The sequence below is a fragment of the Haemorhous mexicanus genome, chromosome 13 (genome assembly GCF_027477595.1).
Source record: "Haemorhous mexicanus isolate bHaeMex1 chromosome 13, bHaeMex1.pri, whole genome shotgun sequence".
NCBI lineage: Eukaryota > Metazoa > Chordata > Aves > Passeriformes > Fringillidae > Haemorhous > Haemorhous mexicanus.
This window is the reverse complement of record NC_082353.1, coordinates 22,268,089-22,285,643: the sequence shown is the minus strand read 5'-3', so window position 1 is coordinate 22,285,643 and position 17,555 is coordinate 22,268,089. Positions and strand designations below refer to the sequence as shown.

Here is a 17,555-nt window from a genome sequence, read left to right as displayed (position 1 = left end):
CTCTGCTGGTTTCTCTGAGTGGGCTCTCTGCCCTTTTCCTGTTATTGCCCACTCACTACCTGCTTTCACCTGCAATCCTGCAGGTCCCCCAGGCTGGGGTGCCTGCAGGCAGGGGTGCAGCCCCATGCTGCTCTGTTTTCCAGGGAGCTTGGCCAGATGGGCAGTTGTATTCTGCAACCTGAAAGCTAAAAATGAACCTGATTTTCCATTAAAGTGGAAAAGTTTCTGTTGATTGTGTGTGCAGCCAAGCCACACCACATTGTGCTCGGTGGAGTGTGGGGGACTCTCTCCCACCCCCAGTGAGCAGTTTGGCCCCTGTGGCCATAGTGAGAACCCCAGGGAATGCTGGCAGGGCAAACCTCGCAGGACAGGACAGTGCGACTGGCTGGCAGTAGTGCTGCCAGTTTGCTGGGCACTGCCACATGGAGCAGCTGCTCCTGCTGCCTCCTGGGCTGCGCTGGTGCCTCTGAGCCATGGTCCCCAAGTCTGAGAGGAGGTCTGTGATCCTGGCAGATGTGTGGCAGTCGCTGTTTCACCCCCTGGCTGCATTGTGGCTAGGGGCAGAGAGGGGCACCCGGCAGCCGTGTGAGGGGAGTGGGGCACAGCGGCTGCTCAGGTCCATGCTGGGGGGCCCTCTCTGCCCCTTCTGCAGCCGGGCCCCGGGGCTGCTGGGGCAGCATGTCTCCTCCTCGTCCGTGGCGTTGTGCCACCTGCAGCCAGGTGCCTCCCGACCCAGGTGTTTTCTTTGGCAGGGCTGTGGGGTCAGCGTGGGTCCCAGGCCAGTGGTTTGCGTAGGAGCGCGGTGCTTCCTGCCTGCCTGCCCTGCAGCACCGCGATAAGCCCGTGCTGACAAGGGCCCTTTGTCAGCTCCTCTCAGCACCGCATGTCACAGGGCTGCACAGCAGCTCCTCACCTGCCTAGGCACGGCTGCCAGCGCCCAAAGGAGGCATCCAGAAATAAGGTTCATGGGTGGGGCAGGCAGCCTGCGTCCCATCCTCCCTCCCACCACTGCTCCGGACCTGCCCCTATCCATGCATCCTCCATATAACCCCAGGGGCACAGTGACTCCCTGTGCCCCCAAGGGCAGGCCTGGGCTTGCCAGCTACAGGGACGACTCCTGAGCATGCTGCAGTGACACTGGGGTGAGTGCTGCCTGTCTGGTGGGTGCCTTCTCCCCGTGGCAGGACCGTGGCCCTGAAGGTGGGCCTGGGGCACCACAGCCCCTGTGGCTGGTGGTCTCTGGTGCAGCACTTGGGGCTGGCTGCAGGGTCGGCCCAGCCTGAATACCTGCAGCCAGGGTGCTGCCCTGCAGAACTAACCCAGTTTAGCACAGCAACCTGCCCTGTGCTAGATTTTCTGGGCTGTTCTCAGCATCTCAGTTACCAAGGTGACTGTTTCCTGTGTGATTGCTAATGCTTCACAATCTCGATTATGGTATCTGACTTCCTTTTCTCTGTAAAGAGCACTAGGACCTGCCCCTGCCCCGGGCTGCCAGACTCATCGCGGGTGTGGAGGATTCAGGTCAGTTTGGGTTCAGGTCACTTTGGGTTCTGCATTTGTGTTGCTAATGACATGGTCCCGTGCCCACCGTGGGTTGTTCTTTACAAATGACTGAAGCTGTGTTTCACTTCTCACCTTTTCTCCTTGGTGGAAGTCTCTCTCTTGAAACGAGGCTGATAGATTTACCTTGTGTTATTCCTTACCAGACAGTTTCTCTGCCAGGCTGCTGCACACCGACCTGGGGTTGCAGCCCCACGATACGGACCTCATGGGAAGTGCGATTCCTGCAGCCTGGTTGGGGAACTCTCTACTCTGGGGTCTGCCAGGGCTGGAACAGGCTAATCTGGCGGGGCTCATGTCCTGCCAGCCCCGTGTCACAGCATAACGCACCACTTGCTGCTCCAGGTGGGAGACTGGGCATCTTCTGCGTGCTCTTCACTGCAGGCACCCTTACATCCCCGGTCACTGCCGCGGGCCCGTGGCGGGGGCTCACGGCTCTCTCAGCGCAAATCCGGGTTTCCAGCCTGGGCTGGCATAGGGTACCCCCCGGGTGGCAAGGACAGCCCCATGCTGGCTGCGAGAGAGGCCGCGCAGAGCCCCGGGCCGTGCCCGGGACTGGCGACGGGGAACGGCCCCGATACTGGCGGTGCCCCTGGCGGGCGGCGCGGAGGGGTTGCCGGGGGTCCGTGCCAGACCCGGCGATGCAGCACGGGACGGAGGGGCGGGCGGCGGTGACGGCATCCGGCGGCGCCCGGCAGAGCGGCGGCCGGGCCGGGCCGGGCCGTGCCGAGCCGAGGGAGAGGCGCGGGGCCGGTGGCTCGGCCGTCGGGGCGGAGCCGGGCGGCGCTGACAGCTGCGCGGCGTAAACAAGCGGCCCCGCCGGCCGCCCCGGCCGCCTCTGCCTGGGCCGGGCCCGGCTCCGGGGCGGGCGCTCCGGGCGCCCCGCGGCGTGACGCGGCGCCGCCAACAGACGGCCCCGGCTGCCGACGGGACGGAGCGGAGCGGGCAGGCCGCGCGGTAAGGACGCGGGACCGGCATCGGCCCGGGGTGGCTCGACCGGGTGGCGACCGCGGTTTGACAGCTGAGGCGGCTCGGCCGGACGGGATCCGGGCGGCGGACGGGCTGGGGCCGGGGCGACCGGCGGGACCGCAGCCGCTGGGCAGCCCCAGGCTTAGGGCGCTGCCGGCGGGGATGTGCGGGCCCGGCGGTCCCCGGGAGCGAGCGGGGGGCCGGGAGGCCGTTCTCGGAGCTGCGGCGGGGGCAGCCGGAGCCGCCGCTGCGGGAGACCGAGGGGCAGCCAGGCCGCGTCCTGCCCCGGCCCCAGCCCGGCCGCCGCCGTCCGGAGCTCCGCCGCTGGAGCCGCCCCGTGCGTGCAGGCCCGGGCCCGCCACTCAGCCCAGGGCCGCTGGGTTGCTTCTGTGCCGGGCTGGGTCTTTGGGCAGCGGGCACGGCCCGGGCCGCGGTGCGGAGCCGGGAGCGCGGCTCCGGGCTGGGTGCGGCGGCCGGGCCGTCCCAGCACGCGGTGCTTCGCTGGCGACGGGTCCGGCGGGAAGGCGCCGCGGGATCCGGGCTCTGCCCCGGCGGCCAGACTGTCCCCACGTGCAGCGGTCACCGCCGGAGCGGGACGGCTGCTGGCGCCGGCACCAACGAGGTGGGGAAATAGCCCGGCCTGGGGGCCAGGTGTTGGCACGTACACTGGTAGACCACGGCAGATAGTTTTCCATTGTGCCGTACTGTGCTGAGGGCCCTGACAGTCTGGCACCCGGGGCTCCCGTACAGCCTCCGGCGGGTGCTCGCGGCTCTGGGCGCTTTGTTGGGGCGGTCCGGCCCGGGGCTGGCCGAGGTGTGGTCGCTGATGGGGAAACCCCGCTGTACCAGAGTGCTGCACTGTCTGTGCCATAGCCTCTGGCGGGGTCTCCGGCGGCTGCTCGGAGCTCTCTCCTCTGGCAGTGCCGCAGGCTGTCAGCTCGCTGTGGCCACTTCTGGACGGAGGGGGATGTGGCTCCTCTGGGCACTGCCGGCTCTCACTTTTCCAGCTGTCTCTGAAGCACGATCAGATATTCTTGGGTCCCTCTGGAGCTCCGGGTGTGCAGCTCACCCTGGCACGATCATGTCACGGGTTCCCTTACACTGGGTGGGTCATTCCCTGCTCTTTCCCTACAAGTTCTTGCGTTTGCCATCCCACAAAATGTGAGCTGTTCCTGGGCATCCCTGGGTTCGTGCTGGAGGTGACGGGGCACCCCTTTTCCTGGTCCTGGTTCCCCCGGGTTGCGGGGATGAGTCACACCGGTGTCACCATGTTGTGCTCCCGAGGAAGGGCAGAGCTGAGCTGCTGCTGGTGACAGGCAGCACAGCGCTTGTTATGGCTGTCAGGCACTGCCTGGTCAATGGCTGTGGAGATGAGAGCCTGCAGGTTTGCTAGAGATCAGGAGCTTCCCTTGACTTTTCTCCTTCCATTCTCTCATTTTGCTGGGATTCCTCGCACAGCACCTGGGGACATCTCCTTTGGTTTCCCCTTGGGACTGGAGAGGCAGGCCTCCCATCTCAGTTGCTCCCACCTCTGTACCCAGATAGTGCCATCCCAGTTGGAGCAGGGGTAGTGGCAGCAGGAGGCACAGCGGTCTCTCTTGCTTTTCCTCTCCTCTCCTTTGGTGCCCTCCTCTCCTCCTGGTAAATTCTCTGTGTTTATAAGCAAACATTGGGTAATAGGCAAGGTAAACAGCACCTCTACGCAGGAGCAGACATGTGGGCACACGGCCAAGCCAGGCGGCTCCTCGGCTGTTGGTGTGCCGGGGGGGCACCAGGTGCTGTGTGCCAGGCCCCCTTGCCCAGGGGCTGACCCATGTCTCAGCGTTGTGCAGCCTGCCCTCCCGAGGTCTGAGGAAAGGTGCCCTGGGCATGACCTCTGTCCTATCTCTGCAGATCGTGCTTCTGTCCTGGATGGTTTGTTCCTGTGCTTCTGTGGGCTTGGCCCCATGTGGGCTTGGGCTGAGCTGGGACCAGTAGGGCAGAGAGGCCAGTGTGCCTCGGAGTGCTGACGCTGGGAGGCTGCTGGACCTGCTTCTCCCAGGACCCTCCTGCTGCCCAGCTCGAGGAACCCCGATACTCTGATGGATCTGAGGCCCTGCTCGCTGCTGTTGCTCTGGACTCTGGTGGTTGCCCTCACTCTCCTGGACCAGGAGGTGCTGGCCCAGCATATTTACACCAACACCTGGGCTGTGCTCGTCCCTGCAGGACCCCAGGAGGCTGACAGGCTGGCCAGGAAGCATGGATTCCTCAACCTAGGCCCGGTAAGTCTCCTGCTTCCCTCTTCTCACTGAACTAGTGTTCCCTGACTCGGTCTGGGCAGGCGCTGAGCTTAGTCCCAGAGCTGGCTTGGGGCCTGCTCTTTTTGTGTTTGTGCCCATTTGCTGTGGCCTTCCAGCATCTGCTGCCTTGACTCGATGGTGGCAGTTACCTGTATGGAGCCAGGGTCTCCCCCTGTCGCTGGGACCGCCTGGTGACCTGGCGTGGCATGCTGCCTGCTGGATGGGGAAGGAGGAAAAGCCCATCCTAGCATGAGGAGCTGGACTGGAAGTACTGTGTGATGAAGGGTGGGGAAGGCTTCCAGATTCCACTGCTGCTCCCCACAGCAAGCTGCCCAGTGCGGCATGGCCTTGGTTCAGCGGGACAGCAGCAGCGCCTCTGAGCTATCCCCTGAGGGGGTCTGACAACAGCTGTGTGTTCTTATTCCTGAACTGTCCTTGACAGAAGGTGTGTCAGCAGGTTCCCCAACTCTCAGCTTTCCCTGCTGTCAGCCAGTGACCAGGCAGTGTGCGTGGCTGTGCTGGGAGTGAGCTGTGTCTCCGGGAAGGAAGTGCGGGGTGAAATCCCAGAGGAAATTGCACAACTGGTGGCTGTGGTGTCAGGACCTCGCTGTGAGCAGCTGCTGGGAGCAGTGGGAAGGTGGCTGCTGCAGGAGCCAGCGGGACCTTGTCCTGCCACCCAAAAGGAGCCCTGGGCACTGGGTACTCTGGGCCCTCTGGGGCTTGTGTCATAGGAGTGAACTGTGGGGGTTGTGGCTAGACCCCAGTGAGGGTGTCCATGTTAGATGGGCCATGGCATTGCCTTAGGCAGCTGCTGTCAGCATGGAAGTGGCTCAGAGCAGGTCTCAGGGGAAAGAACTTGTCAGGCCAAGGCAGCTGCCACGCATAGGGGACTGGGAGAGTGGCATGTCCCACCAGCCTGGATCTCTGATGAGACTCCTTGGAGTGGGGATGGGGATGAGGTACCACCAGCCTGCTCCTGGCAATGCTCCCCATCATGCTGTGGTGCCTGGTCCCAGGCCTGGCTGCGAGGGCCAAGGGGCACTGGTTCTGTGGCTTCATCTCCACAGTGCAAGGCCTTGTACTTCAGTTGGGAGCCCAGCCCTGTCATGAGTCCCTGTGAGCCACAGAGGCTCTGTGCTAGCTCTGCCCTTGTCTTCTCACCGCACCATGGTTCTGTGCCTGGAGGCTGGCACCTCTTCCTATCTCCCCATCCCCTCACAGCAGTGAGCCTGCCCTTGCAGGCAGAGCCCCACAGGCTGCAGCAGCCCAGGCTGTAGCAGGAGTTCTGGTCTGGGCATGTTTTCTCCTGTTCTGGAGCCTGTCCCGCTGTCTGCGTTGCGGGATGAGGTTTGCTGGCCAGGGCTTTGCGGATGGGTTGTGGCAGTCCAGTGGGAAGAGCGTGGCTGGAAGGAGCCTGGGGCTTTCCCTTGCAGGTTTCTGGACTGCTGCTCCTGGGGGTGCGTGCCACTGGGACAGGATATGCAGCCAGGCTGGGAGTGGGGGGACTGGGTGCATCTGGCAGGGCCCCAGAGTCCTTATCTGAGAGGATCCTGGCCTCAGCCTGGGGTCTGGATACTATCCCCAAAGCTGTGCTGTCCTGGCATACCTGTGGCCATGCTGCTGCCTGTGGAATGGGAGCCAGTGGCACCTTGGGCAGAGGGTCCATGACTGGCTCTAGTGGCCTTGGGGAGGGCTTGAGGAGGACAGACGGGGCACTGGGGGGTTGTGGGTCAGAGGCGGGGGCTGCATGTGGCAGTGAGGTGGGTGTGTAGGGGTTTGCACTGCTGGGATTGTGCAGAGAAGGGGGCACAAGCATTGCCCCCCACTGCTGGGATTGGGGTCACTGGGGAAGGACACTGATGGTGCCATCCCTAGGCTGTGCTGACAGGACGGTGCCATCCTGGGAGGGGGTAGTCCTGTCTCCCACAACACTGGGCTGCAGGTCCAGCATGTGGGTCCACTAGTTCAGCCCCTCCACTCCAGGGGCTGTGGTCAGGTGTACAGGCAGCCTACTAGCCCTGGGGCTGGCCGGGGTAGGTATGAGCTGTGGCCTGGGGTCAGGCGGCAGTGCTGAACTGGCACCAGGGACACGTGGTGCTGGGGGGTGGCTTTGTCCTTGCTGAGGACAGGGACAGTGGAGATTAGGGTGGAAGTGTGTGGGCTGGCCAGCTCCTGGCTGCCACCACAGTGTCAGTGCAGACCTAATCCAGGTGGATGACCAGTCAGAGCTGCTATCTGTGTGCAGGAACACTCCGGAGGGGGTGAGGGATGCTGAGGAAGGGCAACCAGCCTGCATCTTGCATTCCCCCACCAGCCCTCTACAGAGGCTTTGTACCTTGACACCTCCTCAAGGGCTCTGAACTGACAGGCATCCTGGGGAGCATGGCATGCCAGAGGAACAGGTCCAGGGTTTGGGATGAAGTGTGTACCTAGGAGAGTAGACTGCTGCCCTGGGCCTGAGGGTGCTCAGCTGGGTGCACCTTGCTTGGCCCAGGCTGTCCAAATTGGCAGCGCATCTGCAGAGCTCTAATAAGCTGGGGAGGTTTGTTAGCCCCAAACAGACTGTTTTGGGGCAATGTGAGATGGAGGAGGGTGAGATGTCTTCATGTTCCTACAGCCCTTGCAGCCCAGCCCCTCCAGCTCTGGCACAGCCTGGGCAGCTGGATCCTGCCTGTGGCTGCTGCCTGGGCTTTGTGACTCACAGGGGGCTGTGTGCATGCTTGTCCCCTTCTCCCCAGGCAGGGAAGGCTGCTGGGCTGGGAGGCCCTGGGCAGCCAGGGTGGGGTCACAGTGTCCGTCAGCCCCAGGATGTGCGAGAGGGGACACGGAAATGACAGCACTGGAGAGGGTTTGGGGTTTAAAAATAACCATCTGGGCGGCAAAATGGCCTCCTGGCCCCACCAGCTGTCCTGGATTCCCGTCCTGCCCCAGCTGGGCTGTGCTGGAGTGTCAGTCTGAGCTGTCCCCACATGGGAGTGGAGCTGGGGTGAGGACAGCATGGCTGCTTGGCAGTGGGAGTTGGACCCCGCTGGGATTGGGTGCCTGCATGCCCCCTGCTCTGTCCCACTGAAACTGGCTGTGCCTCGGGTACAGGCTGGGACTGGGTGGGTGTTCCAGTGGGGCACCTGGGGAGAAGCCAGCAGCCTGTCCAAAGGTGTAGAGGCTGGTGCAGACCCTGCCCTGGCTAGGACCACCTGAAGTGTGGGGCCTGGAGCCACTGGGACCTTCTTCCAGGAGGAGCTGGGTGGCACTGGGAGAGAAGCAGTGGGTTTGTCTTCTGAGTCTGGTGTCTCTCACAGGCTGACTTTGAAAAGCCTGTCCCTCTCTGCCACTGCTTGCCTGGGGCCTTCCTGCTATGACAGCAGTTTTTTTGGACAATGTTAGACTTGCTGCTACGTGGGGACCTGCAGGAGAGTGAGGTGCACAGCAGCTGCATTTCTGCTACTCCAGGGTCTTCCCAGCTGCCTTGTCACCAGCTGCCACAGCTTCTCACAGGTGGTCCCGCCCAGAGTACCAGACATAATACCAGCCTGTCTGGAGTGGGGGCCGAGCCTGTGCATGGCAGCCCTGGAGCTCAGGATTGCACACATGGGGTGTAGAGAATCAGGGAGACCAGGCTGTCAGGGCTGGCCCATGAGCAGCATTTCTCTGTTGCAGATCTTTGGTGACTATTACCACTTTCGGCACCGCGGCGTGGCGAAGCGTTCCCTGTCACCCCACCAGCCCTGGCACAGCCGCCTGGCCAGGGAACCCCAGGTACGAGCAAGGAGGGCCTGACTTTGGTCCCCGCACTTCTCAAAGGCACGTGAGCCAGTGCGGGGCACAAGACAGGGCTGAGCTGCCTTAACCATTCCTTGGCAGAGGCAGAGATGGGTGGGAGCCCACCGCATGTCTGAAAAGGGCAGGGGGTTGGTGGAGCCAGCGTCAGTGGCCTGTGGGTTGTTGCAATCCCAGGGCCCAGGAGAGCCTCTGTCCCCAGGAGAGCTCGGTGTACTTGTACGCAGGACAAGGTGTGCAGGGCAATAAACGGATCCCAGAGCAGTGGTGTGTGGGGGCTGCTGTTTTCCTCACCCTCTGGCTTCAGCCCAGGCCCTGGAAGGCGTGTGGTGTGGTGTGGCAGCTCTTGGCAGCCCGTGTCTCAGCAGAGCTTGGTGCTCTGACCGTCCCGCTCCACTGGAGCACAGCCTTTGCAGGGCACAGCCAGGAGGGGGGCCTGGAGGGGCCGACTGGGGGTGGCAGCAGCTCTGACAGGTCCAATACTCTGCCAGGCCAGAGATGACTGTGAGCATCCCGGGGAGAGCCCCTCCAGGCAGGCTGAGGGCTGGGGTCATGAGGAACTCGTGGTGTGAGGGGTTGGCGGGAACCCCACACCTTCTCTGCCCTCAGGTGCAGTGGCTGGAGCAGCAGGTGGCAAAGCGCAGGACCAAGCGAGACGTGTTCATGGAGCCCACGGACCCCAAGTTCCCGCAGCAGTGGTACCTGGTGAGTGTTGGCTGAGAAGGGGGCCTGTGCTCATGATTGTGGCTGCGAGCTTGGGGACACAGGTGTGGCAGCGTAGGAACTGCTGTCAGGCAGCAGCTGCTGCTAGGCTGGCAGGAAGGAGGAGGAGGAGAAGGGGGAAAGCCCAGTGGTGTTATGGGAACACCCCAGGGAGGAGGCTCTGCTCACAGAGCTGTGGCTCCTGGCTGGAGTGCTGGGAGGGCGGGCGGGGGGCCCAGGGCTGGACTAGGAGGTACAGCCTTTTGCCCAGCCCAGGAACGGGTCCCTGCCTCTGCCTGCTTCCTGGAGCTTGGGCACAAGCCTGATCTCTGCAAAGGGTGCCTTTGCACAGGCTGGGGCTCAGAGCAGCCCTTCTCAGCTAGTTGTGCCCAACCCTGTGCCCAGGTCCCTGGGGTTCCTTGTCACAACCCACAGAAGAGCAGGGTGAGAGCTTGGTGGGTTTTGGGCCCATCACAGTGGCTATGGCTGGGTGCATCTCCTAGTGCCAAGGCTTCTCTTGGCAGTACAACACAAACCAGCGGGACCTGAACGTGCGTCAGGCCTGGGAACAGGGATACACGGGCAAGGGCATCGTGGTGTCCATCCTGGACGACGGCATTGAGAAGAACCACCCTGACCTGGAGGCCAACTATGTGAGTTTGGGTGATGGTGCAGGGTGGAGTGCCATGGGGGCTGGTCTGGGCAGCTGTGTCCATGCAGTGAAGCCCCAGAGCTGTGAGGTACAGGGCTGGTGCCCACCATGGTGGGACATGGAGATGGGATTGGAGCCTGCCTACCCTGCTCAGCTTAGCCTCATGCCATGGAGTGCAGGCATGGAGTAAGGGCAGTGGGGCTTGGTGGCTGAAGTAGACACTCTCCAAGTGTCCAATTTGTCTTCCAGGACCCAGGGGCAAGTTTTGATGTCAATGACCAGGACCCAGACCCGCAGCCCCGCTACACGCAGATGAATGACAACAGGTGAGGCAGGAGGGAGGGGTGAAGACACAGAGCCTAATGTGGCAGGGACCTGGTGCAGTGCCACCTGACATGGGCTGCTGGAAGCTGTGAGGCTGGTGGCATACTTCTACCCCATGGGGAACCTTTCACCTCCCTTTTTGATGTGAGCAGCATCCTTTTTCTGCCCAGAGCCAGTGTGGGCTGTTCAGTGCCTTGGCTCTGGAGCAGGAGGGAAGAAGATGGAGGAGCCTTCATGGGCTACCTGGTTCGAGGGGTCAGGAGGCAGCCCGGGTGGGGGTTGCTGGGGCTGCGGCCCGCACTGACCCCTGTGCTCCTCACACCCTGTGTGAGCATGCTTCGTCCTACTTCGGTTGCAGACATGGCACGCGCTGTGCTGGGGAAGTGGCTGCCGTGGCAAACAATGGGATCTGTGGAGTTGGTGTGGCATACAACGCCAGGATCGGAGGTGGGTGCTGCCCTGCGCTGGCTCCTGGGGGTGCTGAGTGGCTGCAGCAGCAGCTGAGCGGGGGACCGTGGCCCTGCTGGCTGCAGCAGCCCTGTGACAGCCCGTGGCACAGGTGGCAGCAGGGCTTGGGGGTTCTCACCAGCCTTGGGGGCTCTCTGCCCCGGCCGGCCACCGGTGACATTTGCTCTCTGGCCCTAGGAGTGCGCATGCTGGATGGGGAGGTGACCGATGCTGTGGAGGCCCATTCTCTGGGTCTCAACCCCAACCACATCCACATCTACAGTGCCAGCTGGGGCCCTGAGGACGACGGCAAGACTGTGGATGGCCCGGCCCGGCTGGCAGAGGAGGCTTTCTTCCGTGGGGTCAGCCAGGTGAGAAGGAGGGTTTGCTGGAGGAGCACTGGCCTTATTCCTGCTTCCTCCCACATCTCCCTTTCCTCTGCCTGCCCTGGATGTTACCCTGGCCCTCCCAGGATGAGCCATCTTCCAGCCCATTTCTAGGATCAGGCTCTGTTAGTTTTTCTTGTTCTTCCTGTGTAATGGCTCTGAGTCAGGACTCCTCCCATGTGGTGTTATCTCACGGCTGTGAGGGCTCCTGTGTGGGATGCTCTCTCCCTGCTCTCCCAAGCCCTCTCCTGGTTCTTTTCTGGTTTTGTGCCAGTTGCTCACCCTCACTTCCTCCGCCCGTCATCCCCCACTGTCCCTTTGTGCTGTCAGTGTTGCCCCCCTGGGGAGCTGTCATGTTCTGCCCAGGGTTCCTTACAGAGAGATGCATGTGGTGCCATGCTGACTCTGTCACGTCCTCTGCGAGGGTAGCTGCCACATTTGGGTGCCAAGACATGGCCAGGACTGTGTTGTGGGCTCCTGCAGCTCTGCCAGCCACTGCAATCCCATGCAGGCAGAGTCAGGCCAGACTGAGCAGAAAAAGACTTGGGCTCCTGGAAGCCTCACATTGTCTGGGCCTCCTGCTGCCTGGTGTGTCACACACTGGGACAGCTCTGGAGTCTCTGCCAAGATGCTGGGCGCCCTCCATAGGCACAGTGGTGGTGAGGGTGCCCAGGCTGGTGAGCTGTGTCTGGGGTGTCCCCCGTGTCCCAGCAGCATTTGCTCTGTCTGTTTGACTCAGGCTGACGCCACCCACTTGTCCCCAGCTCCAGCCTGGGGTTTCCTGTGTGTGGCAGTGTTGGTGCTTGCCCTCACCCTGCCTCTGTTGCTAGGGCCGAGGCGGGCTGGGCTCCATCTTCGTCTGGGCGTCTGGGAATGGGGGCCGCGAGCATGACAGCTGCAACTGTGACGGTTACACCAACAGCATCTACACGCTGTCCATCAGCAGCACCACCCAGTACGGCAACGTGCCCTGGTACAGCGAGGCCTGCTCCTCCACCCTCGCCACCACCTACAGCAGTGGCAACCAGAATGAGAAGCAGATTGTGAGTGGGGACTGCTGCTGTCCGCAGGCCAGGGGCTCAGGGGGTGGGATGTGCCTGCAGCATTTCCTGCCCTGGCCTCCTCCTCGCAGGTGACGACCGACCTCAGACAGAAGTGCACTGAGCTGCACACGGGGACGTCGGCCTCAGCACCCCTGGCTGCTGGCATCATCGCCCTCGCCCTGGAAGCCAAGTAAGGGATGGACAGGGGTGGCTGTGCCAGCCCCATGCAGCAGTGGCACCTGGACGTGGACCTGCCTGGGGCCAGCAGGAGCTAGCACTGACCTGAGCTCCATGTCTCCCTGTAGCAAGAACCTGACGTGGCGGGACATGCAGCACCTGGTGGTGCAGACCTCGAAGCCAGCCCACCTAAATGCCAATGACTGGGTCACCAACGGCGTTGGTCGCAAAGGTACCAACTGGGACTGGGGTGCTGCTCCCAGTCCCACACGTACCACTGGCCTTGGGCTGCTGAGGCACAGTGCCCTGGCAGCCCTGTGGGATGAAGGAGGCAGGAGGGCCCAGTGAGCATGCAGCATGGCCAGGCAAACATGCCTCACTGGGTACCCCCAGGAGCAGTGCTGACCTCCTCTTTGTCCACAGTCAGCCACTCGTATGGCTACGGCCTGCTGGATGCCGGTGCCATGGTGAACCTGGCCAAGAACTGGACTACAGTGGGACCTCAGAGGAAGTGTGTCATTGACATCCTTGCAGAGCCCAGGTATGGGCTGGTGAGCCCAGGAGAGGATCACTCAGCATCTGTTCTGCACAGGAGCTTGAGAGCCTCTGGGCCCAGAGCAGGGAGTGGGCAGAATCTTGGGGCCTGAACTGCTGCTGAGACCCTTGGAGCATCCTCCTGCAAGAGCCTGGGGAGAGCTGGGAAAGGCCGCTCCAGCCATCCAGCTCTGACGTCGCTGATGAGCCTCCCTGCTGTGGGGCTGGGCCAGTCAGTGTGGGCAGACTGGGGCACTGCGGTTGGGGTGCAGCCAGCACGAGTCATCCTGGACAGAGGGGCTTTTCAGGGGGCAGACAGAAGCTCCTTTGACTCCTGCTTGGCTGCGGATGCCACAGTGCAGCATGTGCAGTCTTGTCTGTGGACAGGGCACTCCCTTGGGGCTCCTGGGTGGGGGGATCATGTTCCTGTGCATGAAGGGAGCTAGGGCTGGGCCCTGCCCTGACCCCCCTTGGGGAGCCAGCCCTGTGTGGATACAGCAGGCATATCCTGTGCTGGCACCAGGGCCGGTTTCGTGGGGGGAGTGGCCACTGGCCAGCAGCAGGATGGGGACGGCTCTGCCCATCCCATCTGTGGCTGGGCCATGCAGGCTGTAGCTGGCCTGTGGTGTGTGAATAAAGGGTCTATTCAGGGCTCGTGTGCAGCGGCGCCTGGGGAGGCAGCGCCGGGCAGCGCAGTTCCCGCCCCTCATGCCCAGGAGCTGGGGCATGCCTTCTCCTGCCTGCACCCGTCTGGGGATGGTACGGTGGTGGTGCCACTCTGACCCACTGCAGATTTGATTCCTGCTCTAGCCATCCTGGTGCCCAGTCCCCAGGACAGCTGCAGAGCCTCACAGCAAGGAATGGGGACAGGGGCATGTCCCCCTGGTCTGGGACTGGCCTCACACTTGCCTGCCCTCGACAGGGACATTGGGAAGCGTCTCGAGGTACGGCGGAAGGTGGATGCCTGCCTGGGGAAAGCCAACTACATCAGCCGGCTGGAGCACGCGCAGGCCAGGCTGACGCTGTCCTACAACCGCCGGGGGGACCTGGCCATCCACCTGGTCAGCCCCATGGGCACCCGCTCCACCCTGCTCGCTGCCAGGTACGTGCTGGGCTCTGGGGTGCCCCACACTGGCCCCTGGTGGGTCTGGGATGTGTTGACAGCCACGTCTTGCCTCTGTTGCTCAGGCCCCACGACTTCTCAGCCGATGGCTTCAATGACTGGGCCTTCATGACAACGCACTCGTGGGATGAGGATCCCTCCGGGGAGTGGGTGCTGGAGATTGAGAATACCAGTGATGCCAAGAACTATGGTAGGAGTGTGCTTCCCCGTCCACTGCCTACCTCCAAGTCTGGGATGTGAGCTCTGTAGTCACCCAGTTTCCCCGCCTGCCCCTGCTCCTGAGCTGAGGGGCCAGTAATGTCTTGGATGTTTTGGGTGATGTGGCTGGGGAGAGGCTGGACTTGGGCATGTGGGATGGTGCTGCAGCCCCTCTGGCGCAGTCCAGGCAGAAGGAGACCCCATGCCAGCTCACCTGACCCCCTTCCCCTTGGGAGTCCTGTGCAGGGTCATGGCCCCACAAGAGACACTCTCCCAGGGGGTGGGCACAACCCTGCTGTGCCCTGGCAGCCACGATGGGGGACCAGTGTGAGCCCCCTCCCAGTGCCCGTCATGGGCACAAGTGGTCTTGTGGGCACCTCTGTGGTCCTCACCCTGCGTTGTTGCAGGCACGCTTACCAAGTTCACACTTGTGCTGTATGGGACGGCCACCGACTCCCCCAGCCTCTCCAACCAGCTGGAGAGCAGTGGCTGCAAGACCCTGACCCCCAGTCAGACCTGTGTGGGTGAGTATGGGGACAGCAGGGAGGGAATGCAGGCGCAGGCAGCCCCCAGCCCAGCTGACCCTGCCTGTCCCACAGTCTGCGAGGAGGGCTACTACCTGCACCAGAAGAGCTGCCTGAAGCGCTGCCCTCCCGGCTTCGCACCCGGAGTCCAGAGCACGCACTACAACCTGGAGAACAGCGTGGAGCCCATTGCACCCCACCTCTGCCTGCCCTGCCACCCCTCCTGTGCCACCTGTGCGGGACCTGGCCCCAACCAGTGCCTCACCTGTCCTGCGCACTCCCACTTCAGCAGCCTGGACCTCTCCTGCTCCCACCAGACACAGAGCAGCCGCGCGTCCCCTGCCCTGGCAGACGGCGAAGGACCAGCTGAGGCCCCGCCTCCGGTCAACTTGCCTGTCCTCATCGCCAGCCTCAGCTGCATCCTCATTGTCATCATCTTTGTCACCATCTTCTTGGTGCTGCAAGCACGCTCAGGCTTCAGCCTGCGGGGTGTGAAGGTGTATGCCCTGGACAGCGGGATCATCTCCTACAAGGGGCTCCCCTCTGACATCTGGCAGGAGGAGGGTCCCTCTGAGTCGGACGGTGAGGATTATGAGGCCCACAGCGAGAGGACTGCCTTCATCAGAGACCAAAGTGCCCTTTGATGAGCCCTCCTGCCCCTCCCTCCTCCCTGCCCAGCAGCACAGGCCTGGGGCAGGTGAGGCTGAGGGGCCCTGGACTCTGCCCCTGTCCCCTTCCTGCACTGCAGCAGCCCGGGGCTCCCACCCACTGGCACCATCCCTCAGCCCTAGTCTGGGTGGCCAGGCATGGTCCTGCAGGCACCATCCCCAGCACAGCACCGTCCCAGTCTTGCACCATCTCTCCTGGCCCTGTGTCCATCCTGTGCCCCATGCCGGGGTGTTTGGTGGCAGTGGAGCCCGACACTTCCTGGCCCTGCACTGGCAGCAGTGTCTCCCATGCTGGGTATATGGCTGCTGCTTGGAGTCTTGTGAGTTCTCCAGGGTGGGCAGCGTGTGAAATCCCTGGGTTGCCATGGCTCAAGGTGGGCTGGCTGTGGCAGGGCTAAGCCCAGCCTGTGTCACAGCATCCCCCTGCCCCTCCCACCCTCAGCCTGTGCAGAGCTGCGTCCCAGGCTCAGTTCATTGTGTCCCAGCTCCCTGCCACCTCCTTTGGGCCTGTCTGCTTCCACCCGTGCCCTTTGACAGCAATAATGGCCAGGCCTCAGCTGCTGCTGTCCACTGCCTGCCCATCCCACCGCCGCTGCCTGCAGCGGGTAGGAGCCCTGGCACCGGGGAGCATCAGGCTGGGCACCGCCTGACCCTGTGCCCATGGCACAGCCCACAGCCTGGGCAGGGACCCCTCGCACAGTCCCTGCTTTGGGGGGCTGCCTTGGGCCCCTTGTGTTCTGCCCCTGGGGAGGGCTGTAGGTGCTGCTGGCTGGGACTGTCAGGTAGCGCCAGTGCCAGCACTGCCCCAGCTCTGCCTGCGTCCTGCCTGTGCTGGGCAGTGCCCAGCATTCCTGCAGCCCTAGCCCCCCAACGTGCCTTGCCCCCACTTGGTGACAATCTGTTCTGCTCCCCGCTGGAGCCCTTCCCCTTGCTGCCCCTTCCCCGTGGGCTGGGGGCCAGTGCCACGCGCCCCTTTGCCGTCCGCCGCCGCACACCGGGGCCAGCTGTGGATGGAGCCGCTGGCCAGGGGCCACAGGACTATTTTTCTATAACAACTTTTTGGTGCACAGTAATTTTTTCTTGTAATTTAATCAGCCGGGAGCTGCCTCCTGAGCCTGTTTTTAATTTAATGGATGTGGATATAACGCTAGAGAGACTGAGTTATTAAATGTTCAGAACTATGCAAACCAGCTCCGCTGCCTGTGCTCTGTATGCCGTGGGTGCCCGGCTGGGGCAGTGGCCTGGCCGTGGAGACTGTGGTCCTCAGGGGCACCCACATCTGCTCTGCAGGTGCAAGGGGTGGGCTGGAGCCCTGCGCAGACCTTCCCCCAGGGCCAGGGGCTGCCCTTCCCTGGCTGTGGGCAGTAGCCAGTGCTGGGCAGGAGCTGCAGTGGGGACAGGCAGGGGATGCCCCTCACCTGAGCAAGGGGAAACAGCTGCTCATGGGGACGTGCATCTAGGGCAGTTATTTAGAAACGGGCTGCATCGGGGGGCTGCATGGGGGTGTGTGTGTACGTGTTAAAGCCTGAGGACTTGGCACCCCTTTCCCACAGCACGAGGCTCAGTCCCTTCACCACAGCCTGGGGCCCGGCTGCAGCCCCTGTGTCTAGCAACACCCTGTTGCAGGAATGGCCTGGCTGGACCTGGGACCCACTTGCTGTGGCCAAGCTGCAGACCCAGCCCAGCCTCACCGAGCCCCACAAAAGAGCCTGTTGTGGCTGTGCTCCATCACAGAGGAGTCCCTCGGCCTCGCCGTGCCTGGGGCCACAGCGGCTTGCACAGACTGCAGCGCGCTCACCCTGCTCTTCCTCTTCTCCCGAGGCGGGGCTGGGGCCGGGCAGCAATCTGCCTTCCGAAGGGAGCTGTTGCCCTTGCGGTCAGACGCAGAACTGCCCAGCCCTGACCGCCCAGGAGCAGCCTGGCCAGGCGGGGAGGGGAGCCACGCTGCTGAAGGGATGGAGGTGGTGGGAGAAGCAGTACGGTGGCAGCCCTTGCTTGGAGCTGCTCCAGGACGTGGCCCCCCCACATTGCTCCGCTCTAGGAAGGCGAGTCAGCAAAGCTCCCGGCTGACACGCTTTTCCCCTGACTTCCTCTGAAAGTGGAATCGGCCCGGCAGTGTCCTGCGGGTGACATTGAAACTCCTCTGCGCCGGAGCCTCCCTGCCAGTCACAGGAGAGGGCTCAGGCCCAAAC

General features: G+C 63.1%; 1 protein-coding gene across 4 annotated transcripts; it reads left to right on the top strand.

Annotated features, from left to right (window-relative positions):
* The first annotated feature begins 986 nt into the window (after positions 1-986).
* Positions 987-16,553, top strand: FURIN (furin, paired basic amino acid cleaving enzyme). Of its 4 annotated transcripts, XM_059858855.1 has the most exons (18): positions 987-1,142; positions 1,462-1,521; positions 1,707-1,905; positions 4,423-4,790; positions 8,466-8,564; positions 9,195-9,290; positions 9,812-9,940; positions 10,189-10,265; positions 10,622-10,710; positions 10,909-11,081; positions 11,927-12,139; positions 12,229-12,329; positions 12,445-12,548; positions 12,740-12,857; positions 13,773-13,952; positions 14,039-14,163; positions 14,579-14,695; positions 14,771-16,553. In XM_059858855.1, the coding sequence occupies exons 4-18, from the start codon at positions 4,611-4,613 to the stop codon at positions 15,337-15,339; spliced, it is 2,370 nt and encodes a 789-aa protein (XP_059714838.1). In that variant the 5' UTR covers positions 987-1,142; positions 1,462-1,521; positions 1,707-1,905; positions 4,423-4,610; the 3' UTR covers positions 15,340-16,553. The 4 variants fall into 4 exon arrangements, with proteins under 4 accessions (XP_059714838.1, XP_059714837.1, XP_059714839.1 ...); XM_059858854.1 differs by lacking the exon at positions 1,707-1,905; XM_059858856.1 differs by lacking the exons at positions 1,462-1,521; positions 1,707-1,905 and having other exon boundaries at positions 989-1,142.
* The last annotated feature ends 1,002 nt before the right edge of the window (positions 16,554-17,555 follow it).

Coding starts and splice junctions, on each gene's coding strand:
- FURIN (XM_059858854.1), top strand. CDS start 4,611: ATGGATCTGAGGCCCTGCTCGCTGCTGTTGCTCTGGACTCTGGTGGTT. Junction 12,858..13,772: donor GACATCCTTGCAGAGCCCAG/GTATGGGCTGGT, acceptor TGCCCTCGACAG/GGACATTGGGAAGCGTCTCG. Junction 14,696..14,770: donor CCCCAGTCAGACCTGTGTGG/GTGAGTATGGGG, acceptor CCTGTCCCACAG/TCTGCGAGGAGGGCTACTAC.